Source organism: Sciurus vulgaris (genome assembly GCF_902686455.1).
Source record: "Sciurus vulgaris genome assembly, chromosome: 9".
Taxonomy (NCBI): Eukaryota; Metazoa; Chordata; class Mammalia; order Rodentia; family Sciuridae; genus Sciurus; species Sciurus vulgaris.
This window is the reverse complement of record NC_136469.1, coordinates 24520109-24543427: the sequence shown is the minus strand read 5'-3', so window position 1 is coordinate 24543427 and position 23319 is coordinate 24520109. Positions and strand designations below refer to the sequence as shown.

The window sequence follows — 23319 nt, the reverse complement described above, 5'->3', positions numbered from 1 at the left end:
GGCCAGTGTAACGAAGAGGTGAAGGGGGAGAGAAAAGGAATTGTTAACCAGGGCTAAGTGGGCACACGGATCACTAAAACCATCCGTTTCTGCAGTTGCTGATAACTTCAGAGACATTGCGTAGAAAGGAAAGGCTGGTATTGATCAGTACGAAGACGCTTTGTATATATCATATCTTTGCCTTCTCTCTGACTTTGGCTGCTAGTCTAATAACTCTGTTTTCCTGGAACTTCCCACTCAGGGATCAAAATGCCAACCTTGACCCCCATTTGCAATTCAAGCTCTTACCTGTTCATCCTTATCCAAGGGCAGGCAAGTTTCCAATGGATCAAAGTTTGGATCATCCTGAGTTCTAAAGGGAAGAATAGAAGGGCTAAGAAGGGATCATTAAGTATTTGGATCAAAAAACAGTATTTCTCACCACTGTTTTATATGCTGATATCAGATTTCCTTGGAATAACTCCTCAGTTTGGGACCAGAAGACAATAGGGAGACTGAGGGGTGGGGTGAGTGAGAATAGTAGCAAAGAACCCACCAAGAGCTATCATTCATTATTTCACACAATACACATATATTTATATATCATATCATAAATATATTTAAAATAAAAAATGATTTTATTTATAGCATCCTCTCAGAGACCTCACCCCTCCAAGAAATTAGAGTTTTCCTGGGTGATTATCATACCCAGCTCTTCTGACCAGTAGCCTTGTTACAGTGAGGGTTTTTCATGCACTTATGAATAAATATGGCTGAGATCTTTTTTCATCAGACTCCCAGTGCCACAATATTTAGTCTCATTCCACCACCTGTACCAAATGACCCGATAAATTCATGTTAGATAAAACAATTAGACTTTGAGAGCTGTAACCTCATCAATAGATTAATCCTTGGATGGACTAACTGGGTGGCAAGGATAGGCAGATGGGGTGTGGCTGGAGGAAGTAGGTCACTGGGGGACATGCCTTTGGAGTGTGTATTTCCTTCCTGGCTTCTCTCTCTCTCTCTCTCCTTCCTGGCTGTCATAAGCTGAACACTGGCTTCTCTCTCTCTCTCTCTCTCTCTCTCTCTCTCTCTCTCTCTCTCTCTCTCTCTCTCTCTCTCTCCTTCCTGGCTGTCATAAGCTGAACACTGGCTTCTCTCTCTCTCTCTCTCTCTCTCTCTCTCTCTCTCTCTCTCTCTCTCTCTCTCTCTCTCTCTCTCTCTCTCTCTCTCCTTCCTGGCTGTCATAAGCTGAACAGCTCTCCTTTACCATGCCCTTCCACCATGATACTCTGCCCAAAGCAATGGAATCAGCTGCCCATGGACTAAACCTCTTAAATCATGAACCCCAAAATAAACTTTTCCTCCTCTAAGTTGTTCTTGTCAGGTACTTTGGTCACAGAGATAAAAAGTTGATTAACACACAACTCCATCACCCTTTACCTGTGGTGGGTGCTCAGGCTGGAAGCAAAGGCCTCTGAGAAGAATCTCCTAAGGGCCACAAGCTTCTCCAGCCTATGGGAATCCATGGATGGTTCTAGGATTGGACTGCTGTCCCCACTGGGTTGCGGACCATTGCTGTTTGCAGTAGCTGTATGTGAATGTGATTGGGACAGAGTCTCTGTATCTCCAGGCAACTTTGTCACCCCAATACTAGCAGGAACAGGATCTGAGTTGTTCTCTTCAGAAGGTCCTGTAAAAACAACAGCAAAGACATTTTTGTGCTATTGCTAAAGGGTGACGGGGACCCTGGGAGATGAGCCCAGGCCTGAAGACACCACACAGAGACAGTGAGAGCATTTTTCCCACATTGATTGGTACAAATGACTACAAAAACAGGGTAAATAGTGGAGATTCTAATGTACCTTAAGAATGATCATTAAATGTGAGGCACTCAAAAATGTCAACAGGAAGATGATCTGCTCAGTAATATAACCTCTTAACCAAGCAGCTAAGCACTGATTTCTCACATCTTCTGGGCTTGTATGTTTTTCACTGCCACCATACAGGAATATAGAAACCACTGGACCACTGTAGTTTTGTTTTCATCTCTGCAGAAACTCTAGCTAGAAGAAAACTAGAATCCACAAATCAGATTGTTAAAAACCCTAGATCTTTTGCCATGTATCTTTTGCCATATATTATTAACACTCCAAATTTCCCTGGTGATGATAATGACTTGATTGTCTGCTATGGGCAGAGGCAAGACCACTGCCCTCCACTGTCCTCCACCATCTGATTTCCCATCTGTGACTGACTCATACAAGGACCCAGAGCATTAGAAATAGCTGCAAACAGGGCAGCAAGCAAGCAAGTGCTTGTTTTTGAGTCAGATTATTATCTGGGCTCAATGCTAACTCCCAGCTTTGGGCAAGTCTTCCCTGAGCATTAGTTTCATTTGCAAAATGGGGCCCATAACAGAACCCATAGCACAGAGGTGTGGAGGGGTGAAGTAAAATAGCTGACATAAAAGCATGAAGCACTGTGGCTGGCACACAAGCAGCATGCACTGAGAGGTCCTGATTTGAATGACAGGGCAGTGCTGACCCAAGCAGTGTTGGCTGAGTTCATCTGGACAGTGTTTGATGCCTCTTCATTCCCCTATTTTCATTTCTCAAAAACCTTATGGGGAAGAATGAAGCCGGGTAACCCAGACACACACAACAACTGACAGTTTGGAATTCCTGCCTGAACTCAAAGTGCACTCGGATATCACAGACAGACCCACTGCATGCTGGGAATTGCTCTGGTATCTGGGCATGCAGAACTGAGGCAGATTTGTGACTGTTGTCCCTGAACTCAAAATCTAGGAGGTGAGAGTCCCTACATTCCCAACTTACAAAGTATAAATGTGAAGAGGACTTCAGTTCCAGAGCTAGGGAAGCAATTACCTTGCTGCTATCATCTGAAGTTTGCTCCCCCAAATTCATGTGTTAAAACCTAATCCCAATGTAGTAGGTGTCTTAAGGAGGTGATTAGCTCATGAAGGCAGCACCTCATGAACGGAATTAGTGCCCTTACAAAAGAGACCTGGGGGGCTTTTTCACCCCTTCCACCATGTGAAGACACATAGAAAGTGCCATCTATAAGTCATGGTCCCTCACCAGATACTGAACCTGCTGGTACCCTGATCTTGGACTTCCAGCCTCCAGAATTGTGAGCAATGAATTTCTATTGCTTATAAATTACCCAGTCAAAGGTACCTTCTTACAGCAGCTGGCAAGATCTAAGATAAGTGTGAGAAAAAGTTTTGCTAAGGAGATATTTGAGCTGTGTCCTGTAAGCAATGTAGATCAGTAGATCATCATGAGGAACCATCCACTTTGGGGACTCTCAGAGGGAAAGCCTGAAGATGTAAGAGTAGATTGTACCTACAGGAGTGGAGCAGGAGCACAAAATGTCCTGAGGGTCTGTGGCAAATATGTGTGAGAAACACAATGTACTATTTTTCCAATTTTGACAAGTCCCAATTCACATATACCTACTGAATTCTTCCTGCGGTTAAGAAATCTATTTTGTTTTACTAGGTGGCCCTCCAGCACACACACAAACACACATACTCCTTTTTCCTTTGAGAATCACTAGGGTGGGGAACATGGGTGGCAACATGAGAAATTTCTCCTGTAAGCTGCTCAGACTGGCGTCTGTGACCCCAGGAGGGACCTAGTCTCCCAGTGGGACAGGCAGGCATCAGAGAGGCTGAGAGCTCAATGTGACACTTCCTCCTGATATCTCACTTTTATTCATGTCCATATTAAAACAAACATGGTTGGACTTGGGGCTTGATAAAATAAAACATGAGACTTCCACCATGTTGGGTCTGTGGGGTCTTTTCTGGGTCACCTCTCAGACCCTGAGTTCTTGACTCTGCTTTTAGGAGTATCTTGGCAGAAAAGCTGGAGGAGCTGTACTGGGATAAGAGGAGAAAACAAAGGTTTGGGGACAGAGACAGAGAAGGGAGGGTGACCCTTGGTTGTTTCTGTGCCTGGATCTGCTACAGTGAGCACAGGCAGGGATTTGGTTAGATTTTGACTTTAATGTATCAGCAAGAAATTTTAAGGAAAGAATCAAGAACGAAGGAAACTGGGATTTAATGGGTTAAGGACGGTAACTTCTGTGGAGGTGACTGGTTGTGTGTTGTCATGAGAGCATCTGTTTAAGACCCTTAACCAGAAATAGATAATGAGAATTGGCTCCATGTCACAGGATGTCAGAGGATGCCAGGGAGGTCAGACCTTCTGTGGCTGGTTAGGGGTTTTGGGTTGTTTGTTTTGCTTTGTTTCTCTTTTCAGAAGTTCATGGGCCAATGGAGGATAAAATCATGCCATACAACGGAGAAAAAGTTGATTTCCATTGAAACAGCCTCTTATTCTTGATTCCATTCTCCAACCCAGGCTGCAAAGAGTCATCTTCTCACCATGGAAAGTAACAATAAAAACTAGATGAGATTTTATTAAAAAAAAAAAAAAAAGAAAAGAAAGTGTGTGTGTGTGTGTGTGTGTGAGAGAGAGAGAGAGAGGAGAGAGAAAGAAAGAAAGAAAGAAAGAAAGAAAGAAAGAAAGAAAGAAAGAAAGAAAGAAAGAAAGAAAGAAAGAAAGAGGAAGGAAGGAAGGAAGGAAGGAAGGAAGGAAGGAAGGAAGGAAGGAAGGAAGGAAGGAAGGAAGGAAGGAAGGAAGGAAGGAAGGAAGGAAGAAAAAAAATAGCTCATTTCTTTTTGGTGCTTCAGGGGACTAAGGAAATACTGTGCTGACCAGCAAAGATGGAGGCAGAAGGAACATCTTCTGGTTTTGCAATGCAGCCCTAACTGTTCCCCCCAAGGGTCCACCTTAATTTGTTAGGTTGAGCCAGATGAAGTGTGTTTGCCAAGGAAGCAGTGGGAGCAAGCGCAGGCAGCCCCTCCCTCTCACCGCCCAGTTATCACTTTCTGGGATGGGCTGCTGCCACTGGAGGCAGGTGTTTATTGCTTGTTTTTCAGGGACAGGAAACTGGCAGTAGTCACTTGTAAGTGAAAATAGATCACTGTAAATAATGATGGCAGCCAGGCTCCTAAGCACAGCGGTCAGCGATACCTGGGGCTGTCCCTTCAGAGTCATCCAGCCTTCGCCCAGGGGTCGGCACCAGCATCCCCAGCTCAGCACGGTGGTGGTCATCAGAGAGGGCTCTGCTACGTGTCTGTTGTGATACAACAGCTGATTCAATCCTTGCCCAGTAAACAAAATACGACTGGACTACTGATAAACTGTGGGAAAAGACAGAGCAGAGTGATTCAGGGATTGAGTTTCCCCTAAATAATAATAGCCTGGTCCATACTAATAGCAAGTGAGAACGTGGTGGATACTAACAAAGAACGAAAGTCTAAATGACTGAGAACTAGAAAGAATTGTTTTATTTCCCTTTGCGTGACTTCATTCTTGAAAAAATCAAAAACTCAAGAGTTGCAATTCAGTTAGACTAGGAAAGGGTATATACAAATGATTATCCTTCCTAATAAATACAGGCATCAAAAATCTCATTTGGGGGCTGGTAAAGCTCTGACTGAGAAGGCACAAAGCCCTGGTGTCTCTCTCTAGCACGGCGGAAAAAGATCATTTTGACTAACAGGTGTCTTCTTGAATTGTTTAGACCCAAGTAAAAGCTTGTATCTTCAGCTTTATTTTTAACCATCACTGAGATTCTATTAATGACATAATTAATAAGTTTTCAAAATTCTATTGTACAATGGTATGATTCTATTGTAATTGTAGATTCCATTGACAATTAGAGAGAAATCATCAATATTCTAAATAATATTTGGATCCCATAATGCCTTTCTTCAGTGAAAATCACTTTCATAAACGTTGTGCCATTTATCCTCCCAACATTTTCACAGAGGTAGGTATTCTTGGCAAATGTCATTTTTCCCACTTTACATTTTCCAAGGGCAGTCATGACCATGTGATTAATACAGCCAAAGTCACCCAGAGAGGGAGGGAACAACGGAGGGGCACGGAGCAGGCCTCAGTCACAGGTGGGTGGCAAGGATTCCAGGAGGGGAGAGTGCAGGGTGACTTTGGGAGCCATTTCTGATCCAGTACGTGGCTCTTTTTCCTGTCACGTGGAGACAATAGCTTTTAAACCACTTCCTATGCAGCACATGGCAACTATGGTGGTGAACCCCAAAATAAGAATGGAGGGGCTCTGAGAGAGAGAAAAGTGACCAGAAAGGTTGAAGGGATTCAAATAGCAGAATCCCCTACACCAGATAAGAATGGAAGCCAAGGACAGAGGCTGGCTGATCACATAGCAGCCCTTCAAGGGCACAGTGTTCTCTTCCTGCTGCCCTGTCTGCCACTTGGAGCTTCCAGGAAGGGACAGAGGAGGGACAGTGTGGGTGGACCATGAACCTCGTCTCTGGCTCCCAGTGCAGAGGGCAAACAGAGTTCAGCTGCTGTCTCCCTCATGTATTTCTAAGGGTGTTGGGGAAAGAAACTCAGGGACACACTCCCCTTTCTTGAGGGATGAAAAATTTGTCCTTGGTAAATGACAGAATCTGAAAGGAGTGTTACAACACGTATCTCACTTTGAGGGTTAAAGACAAGTTACAGCGCTTACTCTTACTGGAACGGCCATAACTACTTTGCATATATTGCTTTTGCCTCCTTACACACTGGAGGAGGTGGATGGTATCATTATTATGCCCTTCATTTTATTAATTAATTTTTATTTTGTTTATTTAATTAATTGTGATGTCACCCAGACTGGGCTCAAGTGACCCTGTGCCTCAGCCCCCAGAGTCCTAGGACAACAGGCATGTGCCACCACAGTAGGCTCATTCTGCTCATTTGATCTAGAGAACGCGCCAAGGCATAGAGACTGAAGGGGCTTCCGCTGGTCGAGGGAACTGTCCATTTGTCCATCTGCCTCTGTCTCTCTTCTACCACCACCATCTCTTTTGTTCTGTAGTCAGAATTTCCTGAAGAGAAATTCTGGAAAAGATAGGCTGTAACTCTGGGGAGGGGAATAACACACTCCAGGGCTGTGACGCTGGTGAAGGAAGGTCTGGGGCGAACTCTGCTCAGTTGCCCTCTGCATAGGCTGTCTGGATTTGGCAGCTGCAGGGACCCTGTCCTTGTTCTAAGGTGGCTATATATGGAGAAGGAGACCAAGGATATGAAAGAGGAAGAGAAGCCCTCCACCCTGCCCTCAAAGTGGCCTCGGGGACCAAGAAACAGCACTTCCCTGACTTACAGGAACCGGATGTCCCCCAGGGGCTGAGCAGGGGCCTTCCACACGAAGGAGAGGTTTCTCTTTGGGGACTTGTCAGAGTGGGTGACTGCATCCGCCTCTTCAAAGCAAGTCATCAGTTTGGAACGAGGAGGAATGAAGACAAAAGTGCCCGCTGTCTGATGATTGGACAGGCTCCGAGCCTGCAGCAGGAACCCCATGAAGTCAAGACTGCTTCTCACCAGCACTGCGGCAGAGAACAGCCGGTCAAGACTGACGCGCCGGGTTCAGCCCCCTAGGTGGTTTGATAGGGGTGTTTTCCAAGCTAAAAGTGGAGGACCTGTCACCCCCTCCCAGAAAGCGAGCAATTCATTAGCAGGAAAAAGAGTCCAAGTCCTATTTCACACCAAGATAAAGTCTGTTTGGATGAAAGGTATGTAAAAAAAAAAACAAACAAAATTTTTTTACGTATCAGAAGTAAGAACAACGCCTAAGTAAAATCCATTTGCCATAAAGGAAAAGATGAATAAACTTTGCTCTATTTAAAAAATCTGGATGAAGATGAAATCGATACAGATGATAAACTAAATCTTATAACATATAAAACAGACTATGGCATAGAATTAAGGTGAATCAGTACAAATATGACCCCTCTCAAAATAACAAAAGGACACTACTAGAAAATAAAACAAGCTGGATCATAATTTCAAAAGCAGTTGTAAATGAATTACTATTTTGTGTCTATATTAACAAATACTAAAATGTTACTATTTTGTGTCTATATTAGCAAATATTAAAACATATTAAAATATTATGACTGTTAGTAGACTGTGGAAAGATGAGGGTATTTGATTTTCTAGTGTTGGACTTAAAAACTGTGCAACATCTTCTGTATTTAAAATGCAATTCCTTTGATATGTCCTACAACATCAATGGACCCTGAAAACATAATAAGTTCAATAAGCCTGATGCAAAAGGACATATTATATGATGACGTAGGTGAGATACCTAGAGTAAACAAATTATTAGAAAGAGAATTAGAGGTTAGCAGAGGCTGTGTGTCTGTGTGGTGGCAGAGAGGGACAGGTGCTAGGGATTGAACTCAGGGTCTCACATATACTTAGCACGAGCTGTGAAACTGAGCTACATCCTCAACCCTGTATTTTATTTTATTTTTTTCAAATTTTTATTGTGCATTATAGTTGCATATAATGGTGGGATTGTTATATATTCATGCATGCCCATAATATAACAATATAATTTGGCCAATATCATTCTCTACAGAATTTTAGTTTTAAAGATTTTTATCAGATATATTTAAGATATATAACATGATGTCTTGATACACATAGCAAAATGGTTACCATAGTCAAGCAAATCAACATATCCACAATCTCACAAGTTGAACAAATTTTAGTTTTAAATGATGAGAAAATTTATATTTTTCACAAACAATGCATGAAGATTGTTTGGGGCAATCATATTTATTTATCTTATGATAAGGACAGGCCTGGGGATATAGCTCAGTTGGTAGATTGCTTGCCTCACAAGTACAAGGCCCTGGGTTCAATCCCCAGCACTGCAAAAAAAAAAAAAAAAAAAAAAAGAGAGAGAGAGAAAAAATAAGGACAAAATCATGATTCACGATTCCTACAAATATAGATTAGTTATCCTATGGTTTCCATGACACAAAAATTTCATGCATATTTTTGGCCAAATAATTGCCTCTTAGGACTAAGCCAAACTTTAGTTCAGGAGGGCCTGGGGTAAGCACAACTTGGAGGACCACCCCCCAGAGGGCTGTGGGGCTCCCCAAATGTCTCCATGGCTCTTAGGCCTACCTGGGATCTTGTCACCTGGTGAGTAGGACCTGCTGGTGTGGATGGTGACGTGGAGGGAGCTGGGGCGCTGGGGCTGGGCTTGGATGTGTCTGGGCTGCATATCCTCACAGGCCACCGCACTGGCCCCATGGGAGAAGGCAGACGAGCAGGAAGCCAGGAAGAGGGAGGTACACGCCCAGCCTACAAAGGTAGCCGGGACCTTCATCCTGCCCTTTCCTATTTAGTGACAAACAAGGGCTTCAGTCCAAATGCTATTTAAGAAAATGATATGAAGTCTTTTCGGATGTGACTGACCTGAATCCCTCCCTCCCTTTGTACCTGGGATGCTTTCAGTGCTGTTTCCTCAAGGTCAAGATCAAACAGACATGCCAGGCTACAGGAAGTGTTTCATTTCCAAACACTTCAAAAAATTTTTTTCTTCTTATAATTCTGTCATAAGACCAAATTGCCTTTAAAAAAAGAAGCATTAATTATTAAGTCAAAGAAATAATACCTGAAAATGTTTGGGTCCTAAAGTGAACCCCTTATAAGCTGTCTGATACCCAAAGGCAAGGTAGATGTACTAAGTTATTGCTGAGGCAAACCCCCCAATGTTCCAATATGGGCAGGCGTATGACAGACACGGGACTTGAATTAGTGTCTTATCTCTTCAATCACAAATTACAGAGTTAAATGCTACAAAATTTCTACCAAATATCAATTATTTAGAGGTGATTAAGTTTGCAATGCTTTGATAATCCCGTTTCTTTCTCCTGTTCTTTTTAGTTATTTCACTACTTTCAGCAAAGAAAATGAGCAGAAAAATCACACCCAGGATGACTCATCCTATATCTTGTTAAATACATTGGCAAAACATTTGATTCAGGAATAGAATACAATGAATGGATTATAAAGCACTGATAGAGTAAATTTCATTTTTGTTTACTACCTCAGATCCCCATCCATAGAAGGAATGAAAAGTCCACAATGTGAAGAAGTTTATAGCTAAAACTAAGGTGAAAGGAACAAAGAAGACAGATAAAAGCTCTTTGAATACATATTCAGGACTGTATAGGGTATTTTTTAAAACGGTTCTATGTTCTTATTTTTTGATACCCAGGCATTTTTAAAGACTTTTGGCCTTTGAGACAAGGGAAGTCAAAGTCTTCCCCTTTAAAACGTTGGTTTTGAAAAGTAAAAATAAAACCCCCAAATATAGTGAAGCTAGCTATAAAAACAGTAGGCCAGAGAACCATCCATATAACCCAAGGTCACGTCATCCACCCCGTCTCACCCTCCCACACCATCACCACCACCTCCAGCTGCAGGGAGAAGGGAATATGATCAGCAGTTCCTAGGCTTGCCTTAAGAGTCCTTCAGACCATGTCTTTCTCTTGTAGCACAAGTCAAACCTGTTCTCCAAAGCGCCATGCCTGCTGCTTCCTCTAACTCTGAGAGAATGACCGTGAGTGGCGGAGGCATGCTCTCAGCAGAGGCTGCCCAGGGCACTGGCCCTGTTCTCTCACAAGGGTCCCTAGAAAGTGCCCCTGAGACTTCGTAGAAGGGGGTGTCCTTTCCAGAGGCAGATCAAACAGGGGCTTCAGAGTACCACACCCCTTCCACAGCTAGAGTCACAAATCTCACCCTTCCAAGCCTTAGCTCCAGCGGAGTCTTCTTTCCCACCAGCACCTTGTCTATCTGAACCTCCCCAAACCATCCACTTACCTAGGGAGATGCTTTCCTTCAGGCTTGACGGAGCAGTCGCCTGCCCCCCAGAGTTGCAAAATCACATCCTTTAAACAAAAGTCCTTTCTTCTCCTTCAGTCTTTGCTCTAATGAGGAGGATGACAGCTGTTACCACTAATCCTCAGCATCTACAGGAAGCATCCCTCAGGGTCCAAATCCAGCCTAAATCGTATTAGTTGTCCCTAAAACCATGTTCCCACACACTCACACACAGTGTCCAGCTACATCTTTGTTCAAGCCTATGTGAAGAACTAGAAAGATCTGAGACTGGTTTTGCACATGATGGGAATTGGTATCCTGGTATAAAGTTGGAAGTCTCTAACTTGGTCTCCCTGCCAAGGGGAAGATGCTTGATTCAAACATATCTCAGCAATCTCTGCTTCTTCACTCAGTCTGGTGCAATGCAACTGACACTCCAGAGCCATGTTTGGTGTTTTTTTTTTCTTTAAAATTACATAGTACATTTCTTCCCATATTGATGGCACTGAAGTTGGATTTCACAAACTTGTGTGCATTTAAAAATCACATGGAACATTTGATAACAGCACAGAGTCAAAGGTGGTTCTCAAAGTGGGGTTCTGAGAGCACAACATCAGCGTCACCTGGAAGCTTGCAAAGGTAACAACGGGGATAAAGAAAGAGGAATGGACTAAGGAGATCATTTGTAGGCAGGCTTAGTGGGATTTGGCACTCTCTAAAGGGAGTTCCAAAAAGGAGTTCTAGGATTGATGTTGCAGGGGGATATGAGGTGAGGGCTCCAGGGAAAGCAGTGGTCTGACCACTAAGCCTAGTCTCCATGTCAGAAAATTCTATTGAATGAGTAATTTAATAAGCAAAGCGCTGGTTTAGAGACCAAGTTTCTTAAACTTTCATTGTGAGTGTAAATGATACTTTCTACCCTACGAACACTAGGGGAGTTGGCCTTCCTTGGCCTCGGACTCCAATATGCACCCTCTCCCTACTGAATTCCAACCCATCAAATCTGTTGCCTCTAAGCCTCTGTCACACTAGGATGGAGGGAATCTCAGTCTCCTACTGAGTCATGAGAAAATCTCGAAGGCTTAAAATATTAGGGTAAGGATCGTCCATGACTGCTATTTGCCCATTTTCGGAGCTCATCTGGCCCCTTGGAGGCTGTTAACTCAACAGTTTCCATGCAAAAGGGGGGCTCAAATCTGTAGCAATGCAGAAGATTCCCCTCTGAGGTCCCCCTCTGCTTTAGTCACCTTTTTCACTGCTGTGACTAAAAGACCCAACCAGCATAACTATAGACGAGGAAAAGTTTATTTGGGGGGCTCATAGTTTCAGGTCTAAGTCCATGAATGGCCGGCTCCATTCCTTGGGCCCAAGGTGAAGGAGGACATCAAAGCAGAAGAATGTGACAGTTTACATGGTGATCAGAAAGCAGAGAGAGAGTCTACTCACCAAACCCAAATACATACCCAAAGCCACGTCCCAATTTCCACCTCCTACAGCCACACCCCACCAGTAGTTACCACTCAGTTAATCCGTCTCAGGGGATCAAGTCACTGATTGGGTTAAGACTCTTACAATCCAATCATTTCTCCTCTGAACCTTCTTGCAGTGTGTCACACAGGAGCTTTGGGGGACACCTCACATCCAAACCATATACCCACTGCCCTCCACTGGGCAGCCTCCCCCTGCTGCTGGGGAACTGTGGCTAAACTCTTCTCCATTCCCCTCTGTTGCAAATGTCTCCCTACCTCCTTCCTTCTCAACCTCATCCCTCACCCTTGGTCAACTGGCATAATCTACCTCTGAAACCTACCAACCCCTCTGCTTTGGCCCTATAGCACAAACTCCCTGAGGTCGGGGTTCTCAAACACCCAACTACCAGGTTAGAAGGGGATGCAAAGATTCAAGAGTGCACATCTAAAATGCTGAATACGTCACCCCGCCATTCACTCAGGTGACATTTTGTGTTAGAAACCAGGAGAACTCCTTTTACTAGACACAGCCCTCATTGCGTGCCACATCACGGCTTTCACTGAGCTGGCAGCAAGCCCATGCCACCATCCCTGCTGTGGAGGGTACGGGGACAATAACCTGGTAACAGGGGAGAGTGCTTTTGAGCAGAGTTGAACCAGAAACTCCTTCTGGGAATCTGACCTAGAAAATGGAAGGCAACTTTACATGGGTTGCTCAAAAGAAATACAATGCAAGTCACATATGAAAATTTCCTAGTGACCCTATGGGGAACAAAAAAGTAAGAAGTGAAAAAAGAAAAAGAAAAAAACCATGAAAATAAATGAAGTTTATTTTAGTATATTTATTTAAATTAATATGTTAACAATATCATCATTTCACATGTAATCAGTATAAAAATCATTGGTGAGATAGTTTGCATTCTGGTTTCATAGCAAGTCTTTGATAGCCCGTGTGGATTTTACACTCATGGCACATCTCAGCTCGGGAAAGCCACGTCTCAGGCGCTCAGGGGACACACGTGAGGCTGTTACCCAAATGGGCAGTGGAGGTCTACACCAGGGAGAGCGGGTGAGGAAAGGTGTCATGGCGCAGGCTTGGGCCTGACAACCATGTGGTACCACGTGCAAGGTCGGTTGGAGGAGACAGTGTGCTTAGGAAGATAAGGTAGTGACTAAACACAACGGTGCATTTATTCAGTGCTGTGTAGGACCCAGCAGTGCTGTTCCCGTCAACCAGTTAGTAAACTACTCACTGATACAACACCAAGAAGTCCACACTCTTGTGAGCTCATTTTATGGGTGAGGAAACTTGCCCATAACTTGCCCAAGTTTACACAGCTTTCAGGCTATGATCGATAGGGTTTCTCACCACGGCTTTGCTACTGAACAGCTTTGAAGCCTCATCTCCAACAATGAGGCTAACTACAGTCCCATACCTGCAGCCCAGTGTCGAAAGTTACAAAGAGGCCATTATGATTCGGTGGTGACACTTAGCATGAGGTTTGACACAAAGGAAGGGCTCAGTGCATTTTGTTTGGGGAAGAAGCTGATGGGGCCTGTGTCCAAGAGGAGGCATCCGGCACAGACCCCACCCGCAAGCTGGAAAGAGAGAGAATGTGCGAAAGAAGCAAGCAGAGAAGCAAGAACAAAAGACAGCGCAGGGGAGAGACAGCGCTTCCACTCCCTGTGTCCACCCGGAGGAGCCCAGCCGACAGCACCCAAAAAGAGAAAACTTTGGGGGCTTTTTGGTGAATCTGCCAGAGGTCATTTCACACTAGCAATTTGGCTGAACTTGATATATTAACAGAACTAAATCCATTATGTTAACATCCCATGGCCATGACTAGAACAGTTATATTAATGTCACACACAGGGAAAGTCTCATGGTGGGTTTTATGGCTATAAATCAGACACGTTGTGTCCTTCAGCAAATCACTTAACTTCTCTGGGCTGCCTTAGGTATCAAGGAAAAGGTTTGGATTAAATAATCACTTAGATTTCTTCCAGCTAGAGCATTGTATATAATTTTTAAAGTTTTATGTAGTCATAAAGGTATAGGAATGAGCTACTCTTAAAATGTCTTGAGATGACATGAGATCAAAGTCTGACATGTAAATATCAACAACTTCCCATGTCACCCCCAATTTAAGAGTCAACCTTGAAAACATCTCAAAGCATCCACTGAGTTCTCAGGAAGGAGGACCTGCTGAGCTCACTATTCCAGTCCTGTTTCTGATCATGTGGATATTTCTTCACATACTGGTCTCTGGAGATGAGAACAAACCCATGGTAACTCATGACTGACCATTCCTACCAGGACATTTTCCTCTTCATAACTCAGTCGTGAATATCCATTGAAATTGACCAGTGTTTTCACACAGTCTAGTGTCATTATCAATATTTTAATGTTCAGATAGATTAAACAAGTAAGTAAATACACCAACGAATTTCTGGAATGCTGGAAACATCTGTGCGATAAAAGAGAAAAAAATTCATAATAATCTTCAAACTCAACTTTAATTTACATAAAAATGGGAAATCAATGAACATTTAGCAGGCTGGTTGACTTTGGCTTTATTCTCTATACAAGTACTTTTTGCCGTTAAAAAAAAAGAGGAACGAGCCAGGCTAGCGGTGTATACCTGTAGGAGGATCGCAAGTTCAAAGCCAGTCTCAACAAGTTAGCAAAGCTCTGAGCAACTCAGTGAGACCCTGGCTCTAAATAAAATATAAAAAAGGACTGGGGGTGTGGCTCAGCGGTTAAGCAACCCTAGATTCAATCCCTGGGACCAAAGTAATAATAATGGTTTCGTTCTTTTGTTCTATCCATTTATCCTCTCTTTCATTCTCCCTGTTAAAGAACAATGCAATCAAGGTTCTAAAACTAATATTTGAGTGCTTACTATTTGTAAAGCAACATGGAAGACAGTCTGCTGATAAAAGAAAGTATTAACAGGATCTCTCTAGAAAGTGACATTTTACTTGAGGTGAGATTGCAAGGTGTAGAAGAAAGAGCTCTGAAGTCAGACAGTGGGCTAGTTGTGTGACCCTGGACACACTCAAACTGAAGAGCCCCAGTTTTCCCATCTGTAAGCTGGGGAGATTCTTAGTTTTCTCACAAGGGTGTTATAAGGACAAGATGCACTAGAAATGATGCATGGCAGTTAATAAAAGCTATTATCAAAAGAGAGATGTTATGGTTTGGATATGAGGTATCCCTTCCAAAGCTCCTGTGTTAATACAAGGATGTTTGGAGGTGAAGTGATTGGATTGTGAGAGCTGGAACCTAATTAGTTGATCCTAGTTTGAATGGATGGACCGGGTGGTAACTGAAGGCAGGTGAAGCATGGCTGGAGGAGGTGGGTCACTAGAGGCCAGGGTGCATCTGCTCTGAGGGTCCCCTTGCTCTCCTTCCCTCTCTGCTTCTCAGTCCTCCTGCCCTGAGCAGTTTCCCTCCACCATAATGTGCTGCCTCACCTTGGGCAATGGACTCCACAAACCGTGGACTAAATCTCTGAAACCATGAGCCAAAATCAACTGTCTCTCCTCTAAGTTGTTCTTGTCAAGTATTTTGGCCAAAGCACCACCAAGCTGACTAACACCACCAGGAGAAAAGCTGAACCACATTACAAAAGTCTAAGGTACCAGAATTTTCAACTAGAAAAGATGGTGGATCTTAAAGGCTAGGAGGAGTCTGGGTAGATGGGGAGGGTAACAGGACATTCAATACTTGAATAATGGTGTGAAGGTGGGAGAAAGGGTATAATTATCCAGACACAAAATGAGGCACACTTGACCTAGGCTTTTTTTTTTTTTTTTTTTTTTTTTTTTTTTTTTTTTTTTTTTTTGCAGTGCTGGGGATCGAACCCAGGCCTTCTGCATGCAAGGTGAGCACTCTACCACGTGAGCTATCTCCACTCTACCACGTGAGCTATCTCCCCAGCCCCCTTGACCTAGGCTGTTGGGGACTGAGATGTTGATAGAGTAAATGATAGCAAAAGGAAGAAGTGGTAAGTAAGATTTAGAGAGTTTATGGAGGTAAAGGTAGGATCAAAAATGATTGGCATCTAGAGGACCTGACGAATAATATCTATACAGTATCTGAAAGAGGGAAGTCTGCGGTGCTTGGTTTTAGATCTGCTGGAGTGTACTCTGCACTCACTTATTCCTTCAAGCAAACGTCACTCAGTGGCCAAAAGTGCCAACCACGTGCTCAGGGCTATAAAGATGAAAAGCACATAGTTTCTGTCCCTTTAGGGCTGGTAATGGAGACAAATGAGTTAATAGATAATTACAAAACCATGAGATAAACAATAAGGAGAGGTGTGATCCCATATCATGTCATTATAGGAACAGGAAAACAATCTCCTGGACTTGATGAAGAATTTCCCTTTTCCTTTCAAAAATTGCAAACATTCCCATCTTGGGATTGAATGCCAAAAAGTAATCTCAAAGACTAAATTTTTAAATTAGTTTTAAAGTACTGAAATAACTCGGAGGACTTCTGTATCTGAATGATATATAGTGTTTGTTTAGGATCCTCCGCCATGTGTACCATTCATCCTCATGTGGGCTCTTGGTGCCCTTCACTACCCTGGATTGCTACTGATCAGTTTTATTTATGCTGTCTTTTCTATTGACCTAACTTTAAACCCTGGAGGGTAGGAATCATCTTAAAATTGCTTAGCCTGAATGCATTGCACAATATTGTGCACATCGTAAGTCATCTATTAAAACAAATTTAGCATAGACATAAACCAAGGAAGACTGAGATGTGTGCATCTCTCTATTCGGAGCTCTCTTCGGCTCATTTATTTTAATACATTCTTCTTCCAACTATTGCAGGGTTGGAAGGATGAGTTCCATCCTGTGCTCAATCAGGAGCAGACCTAGCACCAGGGAACTGCTCACAAAAAACCAGTAAAACATGCTCTAATTCCCTCCCCATTGTACAGAAGAGGAAACTGAGATGCAGAAAGATTCAAGTGCCTTGTTTGAGGCTGCAATGCCAAAGCGTGGAAGAGCTGAGTTTGAGACCCTTGCAGAGCAGTGCCAGAGCCTGTGCCTCCAAACTCTACCCTGTTACAAGTGTTAAGAACACTGATGCAGAGAGTGGCATGCCACAGTTCTAGAAAGCTAATTAAGGACGAGGGGCAAGAGTTCAATTTCCTGCTTCTCCAATACTGCCAGGATTTAGAAGACCACTCTGGATAAGTAAGAAACCTCTCTGGAACTTTCTCTCACTGCAGACCTCATACCCTAGCCCAGCAAACCCACCATAATTCGGCAAACTGACCGCAAAACCCACTTTTCCCAGGTGTGCAGGTAAAAGTCATCAAAACACATCTGGACTTCAGAAGTCCTCACTATTAAACACTGCCAATGTGTTCCCTTCCTTACATCCATGGCAAACTTTCTCAAATTAAACAGCATTTTAAAGTTATCTGGATAGATCTCCTTTGTCTCTTTTTAAAGTTAAGGAACGCAGCATCATGGTTGAATATCTACATATCCTTTATTTTCGCACACTCCACACTGACTTTTGATCACCCACCACAGAAACAGTCACAACAAATTAGTTTTATTCTCCTCTGAAGAAGTGACCCAAGCTGCAGGTGTAGCTCAGTGGTAGAACACTTGCCTAGCATGCGCAAGGCACTAGGTTTGATCGCCAGTATGGCAAAAAAACTTTTTAAACAGTAGGAAGAAGAAAATTTTTGGTTGACTTCTGTTCTTCCTTGGCAATGGAATATCAAAATTCTTGAATGTGAAAGTCCTTTATCAACACTTTAAATTTTTCTTTGAAGACATTTTTCAAGGCACCTACAAGTACCAAATTCCAGAAGTGATTCTCTGATTCACTTTCATTGACAATTTCCGTAGGACAAATTCCTTCTTTTGCTTCATGACCTTGCTATAGTTTGGATCTGAAGTGTCCCCCAAAGGTCCATGTTTTAGAGGTTTGGTCACCAGCCTGTGGCACTATTGGGAGATGATGGAACATTTAGGAGGTGGAGACTAGTGGGAGGAAGTTAGGTCACTGAGGGGCCTCTGAAGGAGATATTAGTTCTAGACCCTTCACCTCTCTTTTGCATCCTGGCTACCATGAGATGGACAGGCCTCTTCCACCACTTGTGTCAACCAAGGTGTTGTGCCACCACAGGCCCTAAGTGATGGTACCAATTGACTATGTATGAAAGCACTGAAATCATGAGCTAAAATAAAACTTTCCTCCATAAAAGTTGTTTTTCTCAGGTGTTTTGTCATAGCAATGGAAAGCTGACTAACATAGACCCTCCACTTCAGAACTGGGTCTACACTTACCCCAAACCAACTGCAGGCCTACTATCACAGCCCTTTCTTCTACTACATGACATCCAAAATTGACAGACCTCATTCACTGGCTTCCTGTTGAAGTCAACTTTGGGTAGCACCCCAGTACCCCAAAATGTTGCACCTGCTCTTATTGCCAGAATTCGAGCTGGCTCTCTAGAGACCAAACTGCCTGGTGACATTGAAATCTGTGAGTCCTCTTACACACACCTCCAGTGCATGAGGGTGGCCCACTGTCATGAGCTTGTGGCACTACGGAGAAGTTTAATCATTTGCTCCCAATCACTGTAGCAGTTCATTAAGCTGGAAGGAGAAATATCAGAATTCCCAATTCTCCAGTCAGGGCTTAACTTTTTCTTCACATAAAAACAGTTGGAGAGTTTAACAGGACTACCACAGACCAAACCAATAATATCACTTGAATACTATTTCACTACACTACCTCACCTTGACTCTTTCCCTCATGTCACAAGGTGAAGGAGCAGCAGTATTTAGCATCCATATTATTCCTCTCACTAAAGCATCTGAATTTTCCTCCAAAAGTCCAGTTCACACACATACTATTGAAGGATCTATAGTTAAGCAAAAAAGAAAAAATGCTAATATTTGAAGCCGTATAAGTTTAAACAAAATCCAGATGTGGCAGTTCTTAATATATTTTGCTTTTTTATGTCCTGTCTATGGAAATATAATTTGAAGTAAATAAGATATAGAACATTACTAAATAGGATTTACTCTACATAATACCAAGACTTTAAAATTACTGGATAGTATATAAAAACAGCATTTTATTTAAAAAAAATTTTTATGATACCTTTATTTTGTTTATTTAGTTTTATATGGTGCTGGAGATCGAACCCAGTGCCTCACATGTGCTAAGCAAATGCTCTCCCACTGAGCTACAACCCCATCCCTAAACACAACATTTTAGTAAAAGCTTTACCACTCGTGAATTTTATGTGCCAACTTGACTAGGCCATGGGATGCCCAGATAGCAGGGCATGTCTGTGTGAGTGTTTTTGGAAGAAATTGGCTTTTGAACCAGTGGACTGAGTAAAGCAGACGCCCTCCTCATTGTGGGTGGGCCTCATCCAATACACGAAGACCTGACTAGAACAAAAAAAAGAGAGGAAAGTTGGATTTGCTGACTACTTGAGCTGGGGTATTAACCTTTGGAATTTCTGATCCTCAGGCCTTCAAACTATAACTGGAATCTCTATCATTGACTCTCGGTTCTCGGGACTTTGAACTATACCACTAATTTTCCTGGGATTACAGCTTAGAGAGAGCAGATCATAGTACTTAACGTCTACAGTCACATGAGTCAATACCTTACAGTAAATCTCTTTCTCTACCTGCCTGCCTCTATCTATCTATCTATCCATCCATCCACCATCTATCTTGCTATATACCTCCTATTGGTTTTGTTTCCCTTGAGAATCCTTATACTTCACATGTTACTAATTATTTTTATTAGATTATTCTAATGGTATTATGATTTAGATATGAGGTGTCTCCCAAAAGCTCATGTGTGAGACAATGCAAGAACGTTCAGAAGTGAAATGATTAGAAGAGTTGTAACCCAATCAGTGCGTTAATCCACTGATGTGGATTAACTGGGTTGTAACTGTAGACTGGTGGGAAGTGGCTGGAGATGAATTACTGAAGGTGAGCCTTTGGAAATTTGTATTAGAAGCTCTGTCTGCTTCCTAATAGCATGTCCTGAGCTGCTTTCCTCTCCATGCCCTTTCCCCATGATGTCTTACCTTTCACCTAGAACAATAGAGTCAGACATCTATGAACTGAGACCTCTGAAACCATGAACCCCAAATTCACTGCTCCTCTATGTTGTTCTTGTCAGGTCTTTTGGTCATAGCAATGAAAAAGCTGATTAACACAAATGACTTAGACCCATTAAAAATGGTATTATGGTTTGGATATACAGTGTCCTCCAAATACTCGTGTGCTGAAGTCTTGGTCTCCAGTGCAGCAAAGTGCAGGAGCTGGTACTTGGGGAAGTGATTGGATCATGAAAGCTCTAAACTCATCAATAGATTAATTCATTAATCCATAGCCGATGGCATTACTGGGAGGTAAGTAGAGACAGTAGGCGGTAGGACTTAGTTGGAGGGAGTGGGTCCTTAGGGACATGCCCTGGGGACTATATCTTATCCACAGCTCCTTCTTGTCTCTCTCTACTTCTGGGTAGCCAGGAAGTGAGCACCTTTGCTTCGCCATAGCCTTCCACCATGAATTACGGACTCACCACAGACTCAGAAATGATGGCGTCAACTGACCATGGACTGAAACTTCTGCAGTCATGAGCCAAAGTAGTAGTAGTCGTCGTCATCATCATCATCATCATCATCTTTCCTCTTTTAAGTTGTTAATGTCAAGTATTTTGATCATAGCAATGAAAAGCAGTCTAATACAATTGGTCCAGGCTCTGTAAAAAAGGGAAACATAATCAGTTTCCTACTTCTCCTTATCTTTATGGACCATATGAACAAAAATGGACTAAAAAATTTCAAACACAACTAGATAGATTCTAAATTGTCAAGAGGATCTTGCCTAAAGGAACGCTGATATTCGATTTCATCCCGTCACCTGGATGGGAGTCTTTCTGTGGATTTGGTGCTGGGTGAAGGAGATGTGGGCGACATTCAACTCTGGCCTGTGGGTGACCAGCCACTGGGTGGAGCAGACAGATGACCGCATGATCGAATAGTAATGAAAAGTGATTTTGACAGGACAGAGCAATGAGCTGAATCTAACAAGATGAAATTAAACAAGGACAAATGTTAAATGCTTTTCTTAGGTCAGGGAGAAAAAATGATAGCCTAAACCCAGAATGGAGGTTATCTGGCTCACCAGCAGGCAGATTAAAAAAAAAAAAAAAAAAAAAAAAAAGTATATATATATATATATATATATATATATATATATATATATGTTTTAAGTTAAAACAATGATACTCAAAACAAAAACAAAATCAAAAAAAAATTTTGGTGCAATTTTGCACCAACAAGGGATATAATTGTTTCATTATAGTTTGAGATTACTAAACTACCTTTGCAATTAGATTCTGGGGACCCTACTTTATTTCTATAGAAAATAGGGTACATGCAACCATTAAAAATAGTTTTTGAAAAAGCAAAGTAATTGTCAATAAGAGGAGCTTATTAACCTAGTTATTTTCATAGGTTACGTGTCATTTTTTTGTATTGCATACTACACTTTAAATAAAATAAAATAAACACATCCTACAAGAACACATTTTGACAAGTGGTTTATGGACCATAAACAACAGTGGTTCATGGACTGCAAACCATGGATTTCAGAAGGATAACTGAGCAGGCAGAGTTTCATCTTGGGGGAAAGTTCATGGTGACTGAAGAATGGACAAGAAAAGATTAGGCTAGTCCTAGGTTAACTTAAGGGTCATAAGGAATAGCATTTGTAAAAACTTCATAGTTTTTCAAGTGCCTTCTCTTTTAAAGAATTGGTTTTATCCTCACAATAGATTTGGAAAGTATTATTGTTTTATTAGTAATATTTTTATAGACAGGCACTTTCAGATGAAAGACATAAAATGATTTTGGCAAGATCATACAGCCAGTGTGTGGCAAGGTAGAGCCACAAGCACTGTGTTCAAGCTACAGCAAGACACATTTAAATTCAATATTCAAAAGCGAACATCTTCCTACAATTCAGACTTAAGCAAAGACAAAGCAGACATCTCCAGATTTCCATGTAGACAGTGTCTACAATGGAGAATGAAAGAAATATATTTAAGAATTGGCCATTGCAGTGGCTTTCAAATTTTTTAACCACAACCTATAAAAGATAATATATTTTGTTTAATCATCATGTGTACGCACACCAAGAAAAAAAATGGAGACAAAAATTTAACACACTAGCTGGGTATGACGGCACATGCCTGTAATACCAGTGGCTCAGGAGGCTGAGGCAGGTGGATCCCAAGTTCAAAGTCAATCTCAGAACTTAGGGAGGCCCTAAGTGACTTAGCAAGATCCCGTCTCAAAGTGAAAAATAAAAAAAGGGCTGGGAATGTAGCTCAGTTGTTGAGTGGCCCTGGGTTCAATCCCCCATACTAAAAAAAAAGGAAAAGTTTAATACACTAATACAAATAATTACTATATGTTTGATTCTTTTCTATTTAATTATTTTTAGTGCTGACCCTTTGCCTACTAAATTGATTTCATTTCCCAGATCATATCACATAGACTAACAAACATGGAACTAGAGAACTATTCATTGGGACTGCGTGGGCGAGTTAGAAAACCAAAAATTCTCCCCAACAATGAGATGTAAGAGTACTGGATCTCCCAAACTCTGTTATGTAACTTTATAAAAAATACAAAAACACCCAAACCCTCAATTGAAATGTTTTTTTTTTTTTTTTTTGTCTCCAATTTGTTGTCTTTGTCCTCATTCTGGTTTATTGAACTTTTCCACTCTTGATTCTATTACTTCTAGTATGATCTGTCCCCGCCTATACATCATGTGAAAAATCTTTTATTACTTGACATAACCTTTTTTTCCCCGAGCAGTTACAAATCCCTCTATCACATTAACAACTCTATTTTATTTTTGAGCACCAAGTTGAGAAATTTTGTCCATTGTGGTCTTAGGAAGAGAGGCCATGACAATGACATTGAGTGGCTGGGTCTAAGTGTCGAAGGAGACAGTGTCTGCAGAGCCCAGGTCAGATGATGTTGAAGGAGATGGAGATGATGAAGATGATGTTACAATCGTGATATTCC

The 23319-nt window shown here is 42.1% G+C and overlaps 1 protein-coding gene across 7 annotated transcripts in view; it reads right to left on the bottom strand.

Moving 5' to 3' along the window:
• REELD1 (reeler domain containing 1) overlaps positions 1-23319 on the bottom strand; it is a 39958-nt gene that overhangs the window by 7215 nt on the left and 9424 nt on the right. For 4 of the 7 annotated variants that reach the window (XM_079154156.1, XM_079154157.1, XM_079154159.1 and 1 more), the window contains 8 exons: positions 18975-20978; positions 10731-10837; positions 9345-9475; positions 9027-9242; positions 7210-7432; positions 5052-5221; positions 1426-1675; positions 289-352 (listed from right to left, as the gene is read on the bottom strand). In XM_079154156.1, the coding sequence (XP_079010282.1) occupies positions 289-352; positions 1426-1675; positions 5052-5221; positions 7210-7432; positions 9027-9231 (912 nt within the window). In that variant the 5' untranslated portion in view covers positions 9232-9242; positions 9345-9475; positions 10731-10837; positions 18975-20978. Of the gene's footprint in view, positions 1-288; positions 353-1425; positions 1676-5051; positions 5222-7209; positions 7433-9026; positions 9243-9344; positions 9476-10730; positions 10838-18974; positions 20979-21139; positions 21398-23319 lie in introns of those variants that run through there. The other 3 variants (XM_079154155.1, XM_079154160.1, XM_079154161.1) reach the window with 3 other exon arrangements.